Here is an 18,279-nt window from a genome sequence, read left to right as displayed (position 1 = left end):
GCCCTTTTCCCTTATGGTGTATCCAGGATCCCATATAGAGTCCTTACATAGGTTCCCTATTGGTAGGAGAAAATAACAGAGGCCAACCAGAGAATATTGAGAAGCAAAGCAGCTAGTAAGCTTGATCTTTATTGATCTGTTGCAACAGGGTGCTCCCCTCACACGCAGGAGAGGAGGAGGAACCCAGAACAATGGCGTGCAGGGCCTTATAAAGACTTTTGAAATTGCCACCTTGTAGATCAAGACCGCCCCCAGAAACATCATACATACATCACAGAAGGGGTGTAACATAAGACCACCCCTCAGATACATCATACCTACATCACAGAAAAGGTGGTCTAAAACAGAAATTTGAATGTTGTTTTTCTCCTGTCATTGTTTATCTCCTGTCTGGCAGGTTACTTGATTGGATTTCCTGGGGAGCCGGGCCAGTCTTTTGTAATGATAAATACTTAGTTCCTGGGCCAGGTCACAGGCTCACACCCTATTCATATCTTAAATGTGCCCTTAAGACAGGATTTGTGGGGAAAGAGACAATGGGGAGGTTTCCCACTTTGACCTTGTAGTGCAAGTAGATAAATAGGTACCGCTCTAGTGGGAAGGTAAACAGCGTTTCTGTGCGCTGCTCTGGTTCGCCAGAAGCGGCTTAGTCATGCTGGCCACATGCTGTACGCCGGCTCCCTCAGCCAATAAAGCGAGATGAGCGCTGCAACCCCAGAGTCGGCCACGACTGGACCTAATGGTCAGGGGACCCTTTACCTTTCTAATGAGACGTTATTGTGAAATGTTTTTAATTATTTGATTTTACTTTGGTTGCAAATTGCACTGGGTCTCTCTCCCCCCCCCCCTTTTAGTGGGAAGCAATATTTAAAATTTAATAAACGTAGTGTAGTCAACACCGTCAACTCCAGTCAACATAAAAAGAAACTTTTTTAAAAAAAATGAATCTTTGAGGCTGCAGTCACTGAATGGTTGAGAAGCACCAGTGTGTGCTGTTCACCAGACCTCTGCATCCTCTCAAGCGTAGCTCACTAGCCCTGTGTTTGGGGCCTACCAAGTGATTTGAAGAGAGGGGAAGAAACAGGGAGAAATTCAAATTACCTAATTAGCAGTCCCCAAAGCAACAGACAACTCAAATGCAGCTCTCTTTGAAGTTCACACTTGCCCAAATCTTGCGATGCAGTTCTCCTACCAAATTACTTGCTCAAAATTCCAAACTAGTTACAGGTGTGTAACAGCCGTGTTGGTCTGCCATAGTCGAAACAAAATTTAAAAAATTCCTTCCAGTAAAAAAATTCCTTCCAGTAGCACCTTAGAGACCAACTAAGTTAGTTAGCTCATACCAATAACTTACTTAGTTGGTCTCTAAGGTGCTACTGGAAAAAATTCCAAACATCAGGGTTCAGAAAGTGTGTGTTAAAATGCATATATTTGTGGGGAAATGCGTTCTATTAGGGGCGGCTAGCTTGAGCTATGGTTTTCCCAGTAGTGATGTATGGAAGTGAGAGCTGGACCATAAAGAAGGCTGGTCGCCAAAGAATTGATGCTTTTGAATTATGGTGCTGGAGGAGACCCTTGAGAGTCCCATGGACTGCAAGAAGATCAAACCTCTCCATTCTGAAGGAAATCAGCCCTGAGTGCTCACTGGAAGGACAGATCGTGAAGCTGAGGCTGCAATACTTTGGCCACCTCATGAGAAGAGAAGACTCCCTGGAAAAGACCCTGATGCTGGGAAAGATGGAGGGCACAAGGAGAAGGAGACGACAGAGGATGAGATGGTTGGACAGTGTTCTCGAAGCTACCAGCATGAGTTTGACCAAACTGCGGGAGGCAGTGGAAGACAGAGGACACGACTAAATGACTAAACAACAACAGCTTGAGGCAAAACTGCTTTCAAAAGACTGCCTATTGGAGATGCGCAGATTTAAATGCTGACTTGCAGACTCATCAGGAAATGTGGAGAACTGAAATGAAAATGAGAAATGAGAAGCATGAAAATGAGAAGCAAAATTTACGTTCCTGGGGTTGCGATCATGTTTGGCAGGTCATCTGCAGAACTTGATCTCCTTCCGCAGGGCCTGTAAGACAGAGCTATTCCGCCTGGCCTTCAATTTGAATTAGCCTGATCCTCTATTCCGTTTTCCCTTTCCTCTTCTATGAAGAAACCCTTTCTGGGACCCCACATTTAAATTCTTCCCTGGTCTCCTTACTGGCCCTAGTAGGACCAACTTGGTCAGACAGCCCTGGTGATCATTCGATGTCTACTGACTGGAGTCCCCCCCAAAAAATGACCCCTGAATTTTAGAATTTTATTGATATTGATGCTGCATTTTATGTTGTATTCTATGCTGTTTTATGCTGTTTTTAAGTTGCATTTTAATCAATGTTTTATATTTGCTGATAGCTGCCCTGAGCCTGGTTTTTAAACCGGGAAGGGCAGGTGTTATGTACTGGGTTGAATAGGATCCAAAATGCAGCAGTCTGATTGGTCCTAGAACAATAGGATTCAGAATGCAGCAGTCTGATTGGTCCTAGAACAATGCAGCAGTATGATTGGTCCGCAGGAGCCACCCAATCCAGCTCCAGGTGGAAGTGAATCCACAACCTGATTGGCCTACAGGAGAATCCCGGAATTAGCCAATCACATGCAGCCCATTGTGTAAATAATGTATATAAAGCAGACATTCCAGGGGAACTTCCATTCCTCCTCACCACTATGAGTTGAATAAAGAGCATGAAATCCACTCTTGACTCCGAGTATATTTCACTGGTGCCGAAGGTCGGTATAAATAAAGAATTATTATTATTATCTGTGATTTTCAAAATGTTGCTTGGTCTTCAATAAGAGCTGTATTTCCCAACATGGAGATGTGGTTCTGGGGAAAAAACAACAACTCTACCTGCTAAACTGAAAGTAGCAGCCTTAGTAATAACCCTCACAGTCAGGAAAAGTAAATTTCATCCTATTTTAACCACAGTCTGCATCAGGTTCACTACTGTTGAAATAAATAGACCTGTCTTAACCATGTTCATTAATTTTTGTGGGTCTTCTCTGATTAAAACTTAGTTGAATACTACCCAATCTTTTCAGAATAACCCCCAAGCCTTGGGAGAGAAAACCAACCACATTAAATAAGTGATAAATTGTTGCAATGGCACCCAAAAGCCCCCCCCCCCCCAGCTTGACTGAGATTTCCCGAGTCTGGCAATTTCAAGGTGTGCTGTTGCTAACCTGAACAGCACAGCTTCTTAATGTAAAGTATATTCTGGTGAATCATTTGATACGGAAAGAGGGGGCATGTCTTCTTCACCTTCTTCTGCACTACAATATATCAATTTATTTCCAATTGTCAATGTCAAAAGGGACTAAAATCTATAAAATTCATAGAAAATCAACGTGCCAATTTGCTCAATTTCTCTAGGACTCCATCATACCTCCCCTGTCCTCCATAATCCCTCAAACAAGGTGTCAAGACCCTAATCCTGACAAATCGCTCTGATCAGCCTTTCCTCCAGGCAATGTCAGGTGGCAGACTATGCATATTTGGGACCATTGTCTTCTCATCCCCGGTACTCAGGAGGTGTTTATCTGTGCATATCTCCGACTCTGCATATTCCTCCCTCCCTCCTCCATATGTTAATCTATGTAACCCAACCTCCCTTTAATATATTCATGATGTAATCCGTGTAACCAAACCTCTCTTTAATGTATTCATGACATGTTTTGCACTGTATTCTGGGACATGGAGGGAGTTTCAAAAGTTCATGTGACCCCTTTCTCGCTGTTCAATCTCGCCTTGAACCTGTTGCGCAATAAACTTGGATCTTCTGCAGTTTGCTCCTGTGCCCGGCTGAGCTCTTTTTCTTCCGCAGGGACCTGCGGACACTTAGTCCGACGAGCTGGGTGGCAGAGTAGCCCCGCACCCAGATTTTAGCCGTAACACATTAAATATGGAAAAGCACCGTAATGTTTGATCTGGTTGAATTATGCGTTGTCTCATCACAATCCTGGTTTTGTATGAAGTCAGGGTGGTGTAGCAGAGCAAGGGCTTATCCACACTTATTTTCCTCTGCTCTTTCCAGGCATGGCCCATGATTTAAAGCTCCATGTCCATGATTTAAAGCTGCCTTTCTCTGGCACTTTCCTCGCGGAAACCCGTTCTTTAAAGCTCCCGAAAACCCGTTCCTTAAAGCTCAATTTGAGCAAACATCAATCCACGGAAAACCCGAACTGACATTTGCTCTGATTCAGCTTTAAAGAGCGGGTTTTTGTGGGGAAAGATTGCCTGGAAAGAGTGGAGTGAAAGGTTAGGGTGGATAAGCCCCTAAAGTAAAGGCAGATTGTGGCTGTGGGAGCAAAAAAGGTGAGACACTGAGAGGGAAAAAAAATTGTGGTTTAAAAGAATGGTAGAAGTTTGAATAACGCAGTGATGGAGGAGAACTGAGAGGAAAAACCACGGTTTTAAACAACAACAGAGATTTAAGAAAACTACTACAGTCAAACCTCGGATCCCAAACGCCTCCGTTTTGGAACGATTCAGTTCCCAAACGCTGAAAACTCGAAAGTAAATGCTCCAGTTTTTGAACGTTTTTCGAAAGCTGAACATCAGACACTGCTTCTGCTTGAGTGCAGGAAGCTCCTGCAGCCAATCTGAAGCCACGTCTTGGTTGTCAAACATTTTGGAAGCTGAATGGGCTTCCAGAACAGATTACGTTTGACAACCGAGGTTTGACTGTACTAACAGCCACTATCATGCCCTTTCATTGTTCCTCCCTTCTTGCTATACTCAAACGTCTCTCTCTTCCTTTCCTTAGCTGCCTTGTGTGAGGGAGATGATGGACACAGAGCCCTTAAATACCCCACAGTACCTCCATGCAATGCATTTTACTCCCGGCGCTATGTATTGCCTTCAACATGAAGTTCCAGATTCAGTGTAGTCGTTTAGAACAGGTATTTTATTTGTTAAGTTGTGGGTGAACATATCAGACAACACAGCAATTCTTCAAACAGCTCCAGTCTATTCAGAGGCCAGAACAGAACTGACTGAAGGGCTCAGTCAGCCTGCTTATATAGAGCTCCAGTACAACGTTACTGTAGCAACTTTCTAAAACTATCCAATCACTGAACGTCACTTTCGATCCTTCATTTGCATAACTATCTACAGCATCCCCCTGCTGGCCCAGGGTGAGAACTTCAGTACATACCATTATTAACAAGCAAACACCCGTATATGTACATCGCCCACCAGCCGAACTTAACCTTCTCTAAGCTGACCTGCTTGCTTGAGTCTGTTTGTCTCAAAGGCACAGTGGCATTTATGATTGTGGTGCGTGTGTGTGTGTTGCAGAAAGTGAGGGGGGCGAGGATGGAAACGGGGAATGTGTGTGCAAGGGAGAGTTGCAAAAAGCAGGGTGGGAAGGTGGGAGGGAGGAAAAAACGAGACGAAGGTGAAAGTGGGGGTACAAAGGGGTTGCAAAAAGGAGGGAGTAGGGGGCCTGGGAGTGTTGTCCGTTTTTCTAGGCTGCTGCAGGATGCGTCTGTCTGCAGTCTACAGTTAAAGTATCTGTGTTTCCGTTTTCATCGCCGATCAGAACCTCTGCATAAGGAGTACAGCAATTGGACCTAAAAAGGAGGACAAAGTTATAATTGTGTCAAGAACATATTACAGAATAAAACATTAGTTTGCAGCAGGGGCATCTGGTTACTTTTATGATGACTTCTTTTGGTTTATTTATTTTTTACTGAACACTTTGTTCTTTCATTGGATTTCCATGTGAACCAGTCTCAAGCTATTCTTACTCTTCTGCAGAACCAGTTGGACACCCATCCTTCTCTCCCTCCCCTCTCTCTAGTCTTGGGTGGGAGAGAGTGAATGGGGGGGGGGAGTTTGAGCCTCCATTCTGTCCTCTGCCTGGACCATCTCTATTTTGGGGGGCGGGTGGGACCCTTGCTTTTCAATCTACAGCTGCACAGCTGCATTTAGCTTTGAAAGCACCCCCTCCCCCCCAAAAAAACTTCTTCAGTTTACATGGGTTGGGAGGAAAATTTGTGATTGTGGGAGGAATGTGATAGCTGTATACATTCTGCGACTGTTTCTGGTGTGTGTGTATAGCCTCTTCTCCTGCATGGAAGTGAATTGATAGAAGAGGAGGAGTTTGGATTTGATATCCCGCTTTATCACTACCTGAAGGAGTCTCAAAGCGGCCTACATTCTCCTTTCCCTTCCGCCCCCACAAAAAACACTATGTGAGAGACTTCACAGAAGTGTGACTGGCCCAAGGTCACCCAGCAGCTGCGTGTGGAGGAGCGGGGAAGCGAACCCGGTTCACCAGATCACGAGTCCACCGCTCTTAATCACTACACCACACTGCTCTCTCTCTGTTAACTAGCATGGGGGGAAATAAGAAGTTGGAGCCCTGGAAACAACTGGAGGGAGAAAATCTCACCCCTCTCCCAACAAGCTTTGGGGATAACAGAGCAATTCTCACTACAGTGGTACCTTGGATTACAAACACCTCGGGTTATAGACTCCGCTGACCTGGAAGTAGTACCTCGGGTTAAGAACTTTACCTCAGGATGGGAACAGAAATTGTGCGCTGGAGGTGTGGTGGCAGCGGGAGGCCTCATTAGCTAAAGTTAAGGTTAAGAATGGTTTCAGGTTAAGAATGGACCTCTGGAACGAATTAAGTTTGTAACCAGATACTGTATGTATCATTGCTGTTCAGTTTCCCCAAATTAAGCTCTAGAGGGGGCTGTTGGACAGCTAGAGATCTGTTGCACTTCCTCAACATCTGACAACCTAAGAAAAAAACTGTGTATGTAGATTGTCTTCTGTGCTGATTTTGTTGTGTTTACATATGATGGGAATCATGGCCAGTAGTTGCTCCTGTCATGGGTTGAACCTCTGGTGGCTTCCCATGAGAACAAACTGAGGCTGCTGGTTTGTTGTTTGCATCCGTCTGTCTTGGGAGACTACGGAAGAGTGTTCCTTCAGGGGTAAAGTCTATTATTATTACTATTATTATTATTATTATTTTATTATTATCCATTCATTGCTTTTTACAAAATATCCCAAAGCAACTTAGAAAATGCTAAAATGCAGAACAAGTTCCCCAAATGCTTAAAATCTGCAACACAGAATAAAGTCTGAGAATAGAATGCTCAGCCACTCTTCTGTTTCTCCACCGAAAACCCGACTGACGTTTGTTCCGATTCAGCAGTAAACGACAGGTTTTCCTGGGGGAAAGTGGGGGGGGACGAAAGAACAACCTCTCAGACTTGTGGCTAGAAATCATGGGGCAAGCGTTAAGTGTGGGTGAGCCTTGAGTCTCTCTCCACTAAAAAGCAAACACCAACTGAGGCCAGTTTCATACCACATCATGCTTAAATTGAGATCCAAAAGCCTGTTTGTATCTGGCACCTAAAGGCTGGCTATGTTGGAGCCAGGTGACCTCTTCAAGGGAGGGCGTTCCATTAGCAGGGAGTCAAAACTTAAAAGGCCCTGCCTTTTAAGACACTGGTGTGTAATTGGTTAAGGAGACCACCTGATTACGGTCTGGAGTGCTGGGACCTCAAATCCAGTTGTCTTCTATCCCTGTTCCTCACCATCAGCCCTGTTAGTAGGAGGATCAGAGAATCACTCCCTGGTCTCTAGGACCCTGCTTTAGGTGTGTGCTCTCTGACATTACATAAGCATTTGGGGGTTATCTGTGTAGGAAATAAACTGAAGGTACTGCTGTGGGTTAAACCACAGAGCCTAGGACTTGCCGATCAGAAGGTCGGTGGTTTGAATCCCCACGACGGGGTGAGCTCCCGTTGCTCGGTGTCTGCTCCTGCCAACCTAGCAGTTCGAAAGCACGTCGAAGTGCAAGTAGATAAATAGGTACCCCTCCGGCGGGAAGGTAAATGGTGTTTCCATGCGCTGCTCTGGTTTTCCAGAAGCGGTTTTGTCATGCTGGCCCCATGACCCGGAAGCTGTACGCCAGCTCCCTCAGCCAGTAAAGTGAGATGAGCGCCGCAACCCCAGAGTCGGTCACGACTGGACCTAATGGTCAGGGGTCCCTTTACCCTTTACCTTTATCCTCAGAGAACAGGAATGGGGCCTCCTCCTTCCACGCAAATATGTAAAGGCTCAATAATCTAACATCAAAGTGAATTAAGACGAATGCTGCATTAACAGGTCATCAGAAGGAGCCCCGTGGACATACATACCGATAGTGACAAATGACCTCCTTGCTGCCACCAGCCCCCTGTGGGTTGCAAGATAGTTGAGATCCCTTTGGTGTGGCGCGGACAGTGACAGCACTTTGAGCATCCTTAGCAGCAAAGCTCATGTACCAAAGGTGCTGAGAGCAGGTAGGTCTGTGCTGAATGCCACCTGCACAAGGCATGTTAAAGTCTAGGAGGACGTGGTTTGGTGAGATCTGGTCTGTTTCCTGTTTGGGTAGAGAACATGTTGGTTGGTAAATACCAAAGAGTATCCAACAGTAAGGGACGCGTGTGGCGCTGTTGGTTAAACCACAGAGCCTAGGGCTTGCCAATCAGAAGGTCAGCGGTTCGAATCCCCACAACGGAGTGAGCTCCCATTGCTCGGTCCCTGCTCCTGCCCACCTAGCAGTTCGAAAGCACGTCAAAGTGCAAGTAGATAAATAGGTACCGCTCTGGCAGGAAGGTAAACGGCGTTTCCGTGCACTGCTCTGGTTTGCCAGAAGAGGCTTAGTCATGCTGGCCACATGACCCGGAAGCTGTACGCCGGCTCCCTTGGCCAATAAAGCGAGATGAGCGCCGCAACCCCAGAGTCGGTCACGACTGGACCTAATGGTCCTTTTACCTTTATCCACCAGTAAATGCCACCATCAACTAGGGCAGGTGCTTAATTTTATCCAGCATGGTACTCTCCAGATATTTTGGACTTCAGCTCCCATAATTCCTTACTATTGGCCATGCTGGCTGTGGGTGATGGGAATTGTAGCCCACATCATCAGAAGGGCACTACGTTGGCAACCCTGAGCTAGAGACTCAGTCAGTTTTCGTCAGTTTCACATGCTGTTCATTCATCAATCTGCCAAGCCCAATTTCCACAGGAAGGGTTTTCCAAACAACAATGGAAATTTGTACGGAAATACATAGGTGTTCATTTATATTTTATCTCAATGCATTCATTTCTAAACATACCTTATCGCCAAATATACATTTGGCCATGTGAGCCAAGAATTGTGTGATAGAGTTCAGATAAACTAGCACCATGAATGGGGCCTGGTAGAGAATGAACAGATAACGTAAAGAATAAACTGATGACACATTGATTAACGGAGTGTTCCTTCAGTTGGGATTCAGTATATGGATATTAGCAGTGGCCATGAAAAATCAATGTGGAGTGAAAACTCACCAGGGCAGTTTCAGGAACGACTGTGATGGGCAGTTTCAAGTAGTTTTGAGCTGCCGAGCTTTGAGCTGTGAACGTTGCAGTGCTGAAAGAACATCCAGTGGTTATGAACTGTGTATATCGGGGGGGGGGGGCGTTATAGATGAGAAGGGACAGTCTAGCCCTCAGCAATCCAGCTTAGCTGTGCTGCATCATCGTATCCTACTGAAGCAATGGTGCAGTCAGTCTGAAACGGGACCCAAAATCCACATTTTCCCTCCTCCAAGGGAGCATTTCTAAAATGCATTAACTTGAGCTTTTGAGTCAATGTATAAGCAGAAAGCCAGCTGTATAAACAAGTCCTCAAAGCCCTCTCCTTTATCAGTCCGTGATGGCAATGGATGACCTTGCCAGTTCCGTGGAGCAGGGATGGCACGTATGGGTCTTATCTTACATCCTGACCACAAAAAGACGCACAGACCTTGTCAAGTCTGACAAGAGACCTGGGAACGGTGCCAGGAGTGTTCTCAGAGTTGGTGACCTCCTGCCCCAAGAAAAGAGTATAGGAACAGGAACAACCTTGTATGGTCAATAGTATCGGAACAGGAATATCTGTTTATGGTCATGGATGTCAACTTGAGTATATGAGCTGATGTGGTTGGATTCCTGGGGAAGGGGGGAGAGGGTGCCTGGAGGATATATATACTGCATGAAATTTCTCATTTCTTTGGACTTGCTGTGAACTGACCACGCAAGTGCCATCTGCTATCCGGAGAGCAGAATAAACTCTTTCTCTGAATCAACCTCTGAATCAACCTCGGTGTCATTTGACTTCCTTTCTCCCTCCTGGGAGCAACGCAGACCCCACCAGTCAGTAAAGTCTAAGAAGGCTACACTACTAGTATGTCATCTGAATCCACCAGTTCCTAATTCTTCACTCAGAAAACATTGGACTCTTGGTACCAGCTTCCTCTCCTCCCCCTTCTTAGGGCTGTGAATGTCCACTGTCTGAAACCTTCAAGAGCTTTAATGTAGACTAGTGGCTCTGTACATTTACTGCTTAAAAATTGTGATGGTGTTGGTGGACCACTTAATGATTTTTTTACCTCCTGGGATGTGCTAGATGCTTTTTCATTGTATTCCTATTGCTTCTTTTATTTTTTATATTGTAATACAATAAAATACATTGTTAGAAAGAAAAGGAGCATTAAGAACACAATTAGAAATCAATATGTATATTTAATGTGGATGTTCCACGGAACAGCTGAATGAAGCCACTTGTGATCCACAGGCCAGTTTAGGAACCCCTGGTGTAGACAATATTCATCTAGACAAGGGTTGGCAAACCTTTTCTGGCTGGTGGGCCTTATCTCCCCACCCTGGTGGGCCAAATTGGACAGGTGGGTGGGATCTCCCACCTGTCACTTGATGTAATTGTGCTGTTCAGGTGATGCTGTGCTTTGAAGCACCGATAGTTGGGACTTCAAAGTGCAGTGCAGGGCTGTTTGAAAGCCCTTTTGCAAACAGCCCCATGCTGCTGGTTTTCAGAGGTTCAAAATGATGTGCAGCCCTGCACTGATCGTTGTACCTGTGGTTTTCAGAGGTTCAAAGAACAGCACTGGGACAGACTATCAATAAAAAAGGAGGGTCCACTGCAACCACTGCTAAAATAGAGATTTCCCTCCTCCCTTTCAACAGCAGTTTCAATGGTAACCTCCTGGAGCAAGACATATTCATAAAAACGGCAACAACTTGCTCCCCCCCCCCCCCCCAAAGCAAGCTCAACAACTTTTGTGTCCGGATTTTCACTTTGATACATGGCAACCCTAGTATAAGGCAGCTTATAATCGGTACCAAGTGAAGTAATTCCAAGTCTTCCAAGGGCTGCTTCCTACCCAGAGAACCCTCAGAACCTGACACCTCCTCTCTCTCCTCACTCCAGAAGTCCACTCCTATTATCTCCCAGACCGCTCAAGACTCTCATTCCTAGCACTTGGGCAATGCCATCCTACCTGGAGGTAAAGCTGTCACTCTCTAAAGCTGCTGTGAAGGTTGCGTTGAGTAGGGTGCTCTCTCCTGGGTTTAGGAATTTTTGGGGTGGTGTAAAGCTGCTCAGGAGACCCTGGTCATCCCAGACTTCAAAAGAGAATGAAGCCGCTTGCCCACTGTTCACCACCAGGACAGAGACCTCCAGGCTCTCACCAGGCAACATTGCATCTGGAGACAAAGGAAGACATGTTCACAATTGTTAAGTATAATGGTGTAACTGACATTGAAATGGAAAATGCCTGTATGTATATTGCTGAAGGTTTAACTGGAAAATTCCATTGGGCGATATTGAAGCTAAGAAGAGCTCTCTGAGAGCCTAAATGGGTTAATAATTAACTGTTGATGTTCTCTGTTAGCTCTCACTTGGTGTTTAACTTTAGATCATGTGAGAGAGGTATTCAGTTGCAAATCTCCACTTTGGGGAGTTGGCCATTGAGTTTTTCTCTGGAAGCCACAGGGAACAAAGGATGTGGTCTCCTGAAGAGAAAACAGCTCCGGGCTAATGGAGTCTGTGTGGTGAGAGACAGACCTCTGGTTTTAGGTCTGTTTGGAATTATTTCATTTTTTTAAGAAGGTGGAAACTATGCTGGACGTGCACATGATATTATACAACTAATCTAAATGTATTGTTATTTGTTCTTTTGTTTGTTTTGAAGCAAGTTCTGTCTAGTAAAGCTTCTGAATCATATTTATGGGCCTGGACCATTTTTATTCAAAGAGGAGTCAGTTTTTATGCATCCTCCTGCTTCAAAGCTGTGCAATATTAATATCTGCAATAGTAATGTAGACAGCTATCAGCTTTTGGGTGGTGGTAGCAGCAAGGAAACACCACCGCTATTGGTAGCAGCGAGGAAGCACCTGGGATGTGTGCATGTTGCAGATTGCTTTGGATCTATTCTGCTTTATTATAGGTCCTGTGATGCTTCTCCAGCGTTACCACATTCTATCTGCTGCTGGCTTGTTCCATCGCAATGGGAAAGGGGGAGAGAACCACACTCACTCTCTTGGTTTGGCAGGGGCACAATCTGCACGGACTCTGTGCTGATGGGATAGCTGGTGACTCGTGAAAAGGGAAGGTTCCCTGGAGACAGGCCTTCCACAGTCAGCAGGGTAGTCTAAAAGATAATGGAGAAAGAACAATTGCTATGGATCTTTTACAGCACAGCTGTGGAATCTGTGGCCTTCCAGAAGTTCTTGGACTACATCTCGCCTCACCCTTGACTTTGGAGCCATGTTGGCTGGGGCTGATGGGAATTGTAGTCCGGTAGCATCTGGAGGGTTCTCCCATTCCTGCTTTACTCTGATGATGATGATTTCAATTTATATACCGCCCTTTATCAAAAGATCCCAGGGTGGTGTGCAACATTACAGAACCCATTTTTATAGAACGGAAATGGTTTATTGAATATTTGCAAACAAGTTGTAAACAGTTAAGGACATTGGCAAAATAATAACCTTTGGTTTTATAAGAGTATGTATTTACAGGAGATGAATAAATGAACAAATTAAGTTGGATATGCAGAAAATATTAAAAAAATTAATTTAAGGAACCGCAGAAAGAGGGGGAAGGAAGTCAAGTTCTGAAATGTTAAAATGGCTGTACAATTATTGAAATGTATAAACCTGAAAATCATAAGCAAAATATTTTTTAAAAAGAACCTGTTTTATGGAGCATCAATAATAAAACATAATAACAGACAGCATAATTATAAAATATTTATAATAACAACCATCCCCTCAGCTTTAACAGGTCATAGATTGCTTAATGGCCAAAGGCCTGGGTAAAGAGGAATGTTTTTGCCTGGTGCCTGAAGACATGTAATGAAGGTGCCAGGCAAGGCCCTCTGGGGAGAGCATTCAACAGTCAGGGAGCCACCACAGAAAAGGCCTGTTGTCATGTTGCCATAGTCTGAACTTGCTGCGGCTTGGGAACTTCTAAAGTGAGCAAGTGTCAGGAGCAAGGAGAAGGAGCAACTGCTTCTCCTTGGCCCCCACTCCATCTCAGTAACGGAACGGATTGGGCTCCAGGAAGGGGTGGCCCAATACATTTTGCTTCTTGAGGCAAAGGGCAAGATGGTGACTCCCTCCATATAGAAAAGCCCAACAGATTGGCAGATAAAACTTACTTCAACACGGGCCACCGAAAAGTGTCCTGCACTGCACCTGAGGGTAGCAGCCTAGTTCATGCATTTATCCGTCTGTTACATTTCTGTCCTGCCCTTACTTCCAAGGAAGCCCAGAGCAAGAAATGGCAGAAAATAAATAAGAAAAAGTAAATCAATCACCTATCCTATTTTACCCTCACAACAACCCTGTGAGGTAAATTAGGTTGAGAGAGAATGCTCCAGGTCACCCAATGAGTTTCACAGCTGAGCAGGGATCATGAACCCTGGTCTCCCAGGTCCTAGCCCAACGCTTTAACCACTACACCACCTTGTCTCAAAGACATCTAAAAACATTTCAAGACACTCACATATCCTCACAGCTAATGATTTCAGGGTTGCCAAGAACTGAACCTTCCAACTGTCAAATTTCAGTGTCCATAGGCGCCAGCTCTAGGGAGCCCTGGGTGCCAGGGCGCCCAGAATTTTTTGGGGGGTGGGTGCCCACAATGTGGGACTCCAACACAACTTCTAGTTTCTACCGGAAGTTGCATCAGACCCCGACACAACCTCCCAGGCGATGTCTGAAGCCTTGCAAAGCCTCGGAACACGACTTCTGGTAGAAACCGGAAGTCATGTTGGAGGTCTTGCAAGGCCTGGGACATGGCCTCCGAGACCTGGCAATGTCTCAGAGGCAACAACCGAAAACCCTCTGAACGTGGTAGAAACTGGAAGTCGTGTGAGAGGTCTTGGAAATGAGGCCCTGGAAGCATCGCCACGCTGCTGATGCAACATGACGTCATGGCGTCAGGACGTCATGATGTCGCATTACATCATGGGCACCATTGGGCGCCTATAACCTGGAGCCCAAGTCAGCGCTCCTGTCAGTGTCTGTAGCAGTGTTGTCTTGGCAAAGCACTTCAGGCCTGGGGGGCTGTGATCAGACCCTGGGCTGGAGATTAATGATGATGATGATGATGATAATAATAATAATAATAATAATAATAATAATAATAATAATAATAATAATTTATACCCTGCCCATCTGGCTGGGTTTCCCCAGCCACTATGGGCGGCTTCCAACAAAACACTAAAATACAATAACCTATTAAACATGAAAAGCTTCCCTAAACAGGGCTGCCTTTAGATGTCTTCTAAAAGTTTAGTAGTTGTTGTTCTCTTTGACATCTGGTGGGAGGGCGTTCCACAGGGCGGGTGCCACTACCAAGAAGGCCCTCTGCCTGGTTCCCTGTAACTTCGTTTCTCACAGCGAGGGAACCACCAGAAGGCCTTCGGAGCTGGACCTCAGTGTCCGGGCAGAACGATGGAGGTGGAGAGGCTCCTTCAGGTATACTGGACCGAGGCCGTTTAGGGATTTCCCCATCCCTCCTTTAGCTAAAAACATGGGAGAGAGAACTTACTGGGTTATCTAAGGAAACGGGGACAATCGCCCAGGGGCTTTCAAGGGCATCAAAGGCTTGTTTCAGAGAGATGGAATCTATTGGCTTCCGTGATCCAGAGATAGGGACCAGGCGCTGGATCCGAGCACCTTTAGTATCTTCCATCAGCCTCAGCGACACAGTGTAATTTGAGCCTGCAACAAAAATGCAGAAAGTCAGTTTAGTTTCACTGGAGATCTTCTGGTCTTTCTTCCTCTGCTATCAACACAATGTCCCCACTGAGTTCCTTTGTTTCCCCTCTTGGGACTTATAGTTGCATCCTGAGCTAATTGGGGTACAGTGGTACCTCGGGTTAAGAACTTAATTTGTTCCGGAGTTCCGTTCTTAACCTGAAACTGTTCTTAACCTGAGGTACCACTTTAGCTAATGGCGCCTCCTGCTGCCGCCGCACGATTTCCGTTCTCATCCTGAAGCAAAGTTCTTAACCCGAGGTACTATTTCTGGGTTAGCAGAGTCTGTAACCTGGAGCGTCTGTAACCTGAGGTACCACTGTATTTTTCACAGTCTGGAAAGCAGAATTTTCTTTAATGGATATAATGTGTGGTTGGATTGTACTTCATCTCTGTTGTAGTTTCCTGTGCAGCAACAGTAGAGATTTTAGACTACCCACTTGTCTGGTCACCTGTGGCGAGTAAGACCAAGATAGCAGGTGATCAGGCTCAGGAGCTTTTGTCAACTGAATGAGACAAGAAAACGCCACAGCTTAGTGGTAGATGTTCTGCCTCGAATACAGAGGGATTCATCTGTGGCATCATTGCTTTTCCAGCTGCACTGGCTCCCGGTGGAGTACAGGGTCAGATTTAGGGTGCTGGTTTTGACCTTTAAAGCTCTTCACAGCCTAGGACCCTCGAACCTACGGGACCTCCTCTCCTGGTATGCCCCACGGAGAGCCTCAAGGTCCATAAATAGCAACACCCTAGAAGTCCTGGGCCCTAAGGAAGTTAGATTAGCCTCAACCAGAGCCAGGGCCTTCTCAGCCCTGGCTCTGGCCTGGTGGAACTCTCTGCCTCATGAGACCAGGGCCCTGCAGGATCTGATCTCTTTCCGCAGGGCCTGTAAGACAGAGTTGTTCCACCTGGCCTTTGGCTTAGAATCAATTTGATTCCCTCCCCCTCTTTCTTTTTCCTTTCTCCTCCTATGAAGAGATTGCACCCTAATGTTTTAATGTTGTATCTTAATCTTTTTAAATTGTATTTATTATTGGTTGTTAGCCGCCCTGAGCCCGGTCTTGGCTGGGGAGGGTGGGGTATAAATAAATTATTATTATTATTATTATTATTATTATTATTATTATTATTATTACTATTATCTTCAGTTGGAAGGACCTCTGGTTGTAGGTGATGGGAAAGGCCCTTGTGCCAAACCAGGGATGATTAAGAAATTTGACCTTTGTCCAATGTGAAGTACACAGGAACAGCCTTCCTGGATCAGGCCAAGGGCCCACCTGGTCCACTGTACAGTTCTCACAGTGGCTAACCAGAGGCCCACCGGAAGCTTGCAAGCAGAACCTGAGCACAACAGCCGCTCTCCCCTCCTGCGGTATCTAGCAAATGATGACCATCTGCATCTTTTGGACTAAATGTTAGTATTTCATGCAGCCGGTGCTGCAGATGAGATTGTTGTAAATCACATGCCTGTCTGGGACAAGTCTGGGAAAGGAAGAACATCTTATCTCTTCCGCTGCGGGTACCGTTTCACTGTACTTTTGCGTTTATTTCTGTCTGTTTTGTTCTCTCGGAGCTGGAGAGAACGGACGCTATTACACCTTTGTCTGTATATTGTGTGTAAATAAATAGTAGATTAGATCTATGATGTGTGCATAAATTGTTGTGTATTGAGTCAAAGGATTTTATATCTGTATTATTATTGTCTGTAATTGCATTAGGGTAAAGTAACTGCCTTTTGGTTCCAGAGGGTACAGCTACTATTGGTTCATTTAAGCTGCTGTATTTGGATCCTCTGTCTTATTGGTTGCCTCCAAAAGGCAGGACTGTGATTGCCTGATATTGTTCCCTCCAAAATGTATCCTTTCTAGCTAGTTCCCTGTCCCTATAAATGTAGCTCTCCCCTCCTCAAGTCCCAGTCTTGTTGCTTTAATAAAGAAGTGTAACTAGAGAACTGTCTCCAGCATATGATGTCAAGAGAGCTGAAATCACAAACCCCACGTCACAACATAAATCATTTGATTTATGTCGCTGGAGCACCCTGGAGAAGAAGGGAGATACCCTTTCCAGTGCTGTGCACATCGGAGGATGTTCAGAGTTCGGGGGGCTTGCAGGAACCCCCAGGCGTTTTCCCAACACTAAAGTGTAGATCAGAAGCTAGTTTGCAGGATTCTTGATTGGCTCCAATGCATTATCAAAATGTATACAGTGGTACCTCGGGTTACATACGCTTCAGGTTACATACACCTCAGGTTACAGACTCCGCTAACCTAGAAATATTACCTCAGGTTAAGAACTTTGCTTCAGGATGAGAACAGAATCGTGCTCCAGCGGCATGGTGGCAGCAGGAGGCCCCATTAGCTAAAGTGGTGCTTTGGGTTAAGAACAGTTTCAGGTTAAGAATGGACCTCTGGAACGAATTAAGTATTTAACCCGAGGTACCACTGTATTTTGAGAGAAAACACATTCAGTAATTCTCTGTACAACTCTTGGAAAAGGATAGGTGCTTTTTTAAGTCTTAAAAAACAACAGAAACGCCAGATAATTCTGCCCTCGGTGTGGGTGCTTCACATCCCGGAAAACTTACCTTTCACAGGTTTTCCCTGGACTGGAAGCACGTACTCTTTCTGCTTCTGCATAATCTGGTAGGAAAAGTCAAGCAAACTCTTGCCTCCGATTTCCACCTCGTAGGAGCCGCTGGGAGACACAGACATGGTCCACAAGCCCCTCTCAGGGATGGGGGACACCTTCACAATCTTGTGGCTGGCTGTGTTGATCACTGTGTGAGTGGACGGCGAGACACCTGCCACAGGATGACACAAAGACAGACAAGGTTGCAGGAGATCGAGAGATGCCTGGCCCTCAGAGCTATCCCCAGCCACTCCCTTCTCTTCAGACAACACCCCTCACTGCCCCTGCTTTGCACCTGCCTTGAGTGTTTGAGCCTGGCTGGAATATGTCCTTGAACTGCGATGATGTCCCTTGCTGGTCTGGTTGGAAGATAGGGAGGCATGTATGATTGACTAGGCTGCTGTATGAAAGTAACATTTCCACTCATTGCTCCACACAATATTGTTATGTAGGCCTTTGAAGGTTGCTGTCCATAGCTCTCAACTTACAGTTTTGAAAATAAGGGACC

At 45.5% G+C, this 18,279-nt stretch overlaps 2 protein-coding genes across 2 annotated transcripts in view; both read right to left on the bottom strand.

The window, feature by feature from the left end:
• LOC310837988 (E3 ubiquitin-protein ligase TRIM11-like) overlaps nucleotides 1-18,279 on the bottom strand; it is a 1,016,249-nt gene that overhangs the window by 346,543 nt on the left and 651,427 nt on the right. The gene's annotated exons all lie outside the window — the stretch shown is intronic.
• Nucleotides 4,939-18,279, bottom strand: part of LOC310837243 (von Willebrand factor A domain-containing protein 7-like) — a 39,397-nt gene continuing 26,056 nt past the window's right edge. Inside the window, exons 11-17 of the mRNA XM_083723458.1 lie at nucleotides 17,728-17,943; nucleotides 14,938-15,110; nucleotides 12,415-12,529; nucleotides 11,378-11,582; nucleotides 9,390-9,471; nucleotides 8,213-8,436; nucleotides 4,939-5,623 (exon numbers count right to left, since the gene is read on the bottom strand). Of these exons, the coding sequence (XP_083579584.1) occupies nucleotides 5,518-5,623; nucleotides 8,213-8,436; nucleotides 9,390-9,471; nucleotides 11,378-11,582; nucleotides 12,415-12,529; nucleotides 14,938-15,110; nucleotides 17,728-17,943 (1,121 nt within the window). The 3' untranslated portion in view covers nucleotides 4,939-5,517. The remainder of the gene's footprint in view (nucleotides 5,624-8,212; nucleotides 8,437-9,389; nucleotides 9,472-11,377; nucleotides 11,583-12,414; nucleotides 12,530-14,937; nucleotides 15,111-17,727; nucleotides 17,944-18,279) is intronic.

The sequence above is a fragment of the Podarcis gaigeae genome, assembly GCF_964106915.1.
Source record: "Podarcis gaigeae genome assembly, chromosome: 2".
NCBI classification, from domain to species: Eukaryota; Metazoa; Chordata; class Lepidosauria; order Squamata; family Lacertidae; genus Podarcis; species Podarcis gaigeae.
This window is presented reverse-complemented; position numbering and strand designations above follow the sequence as displayed.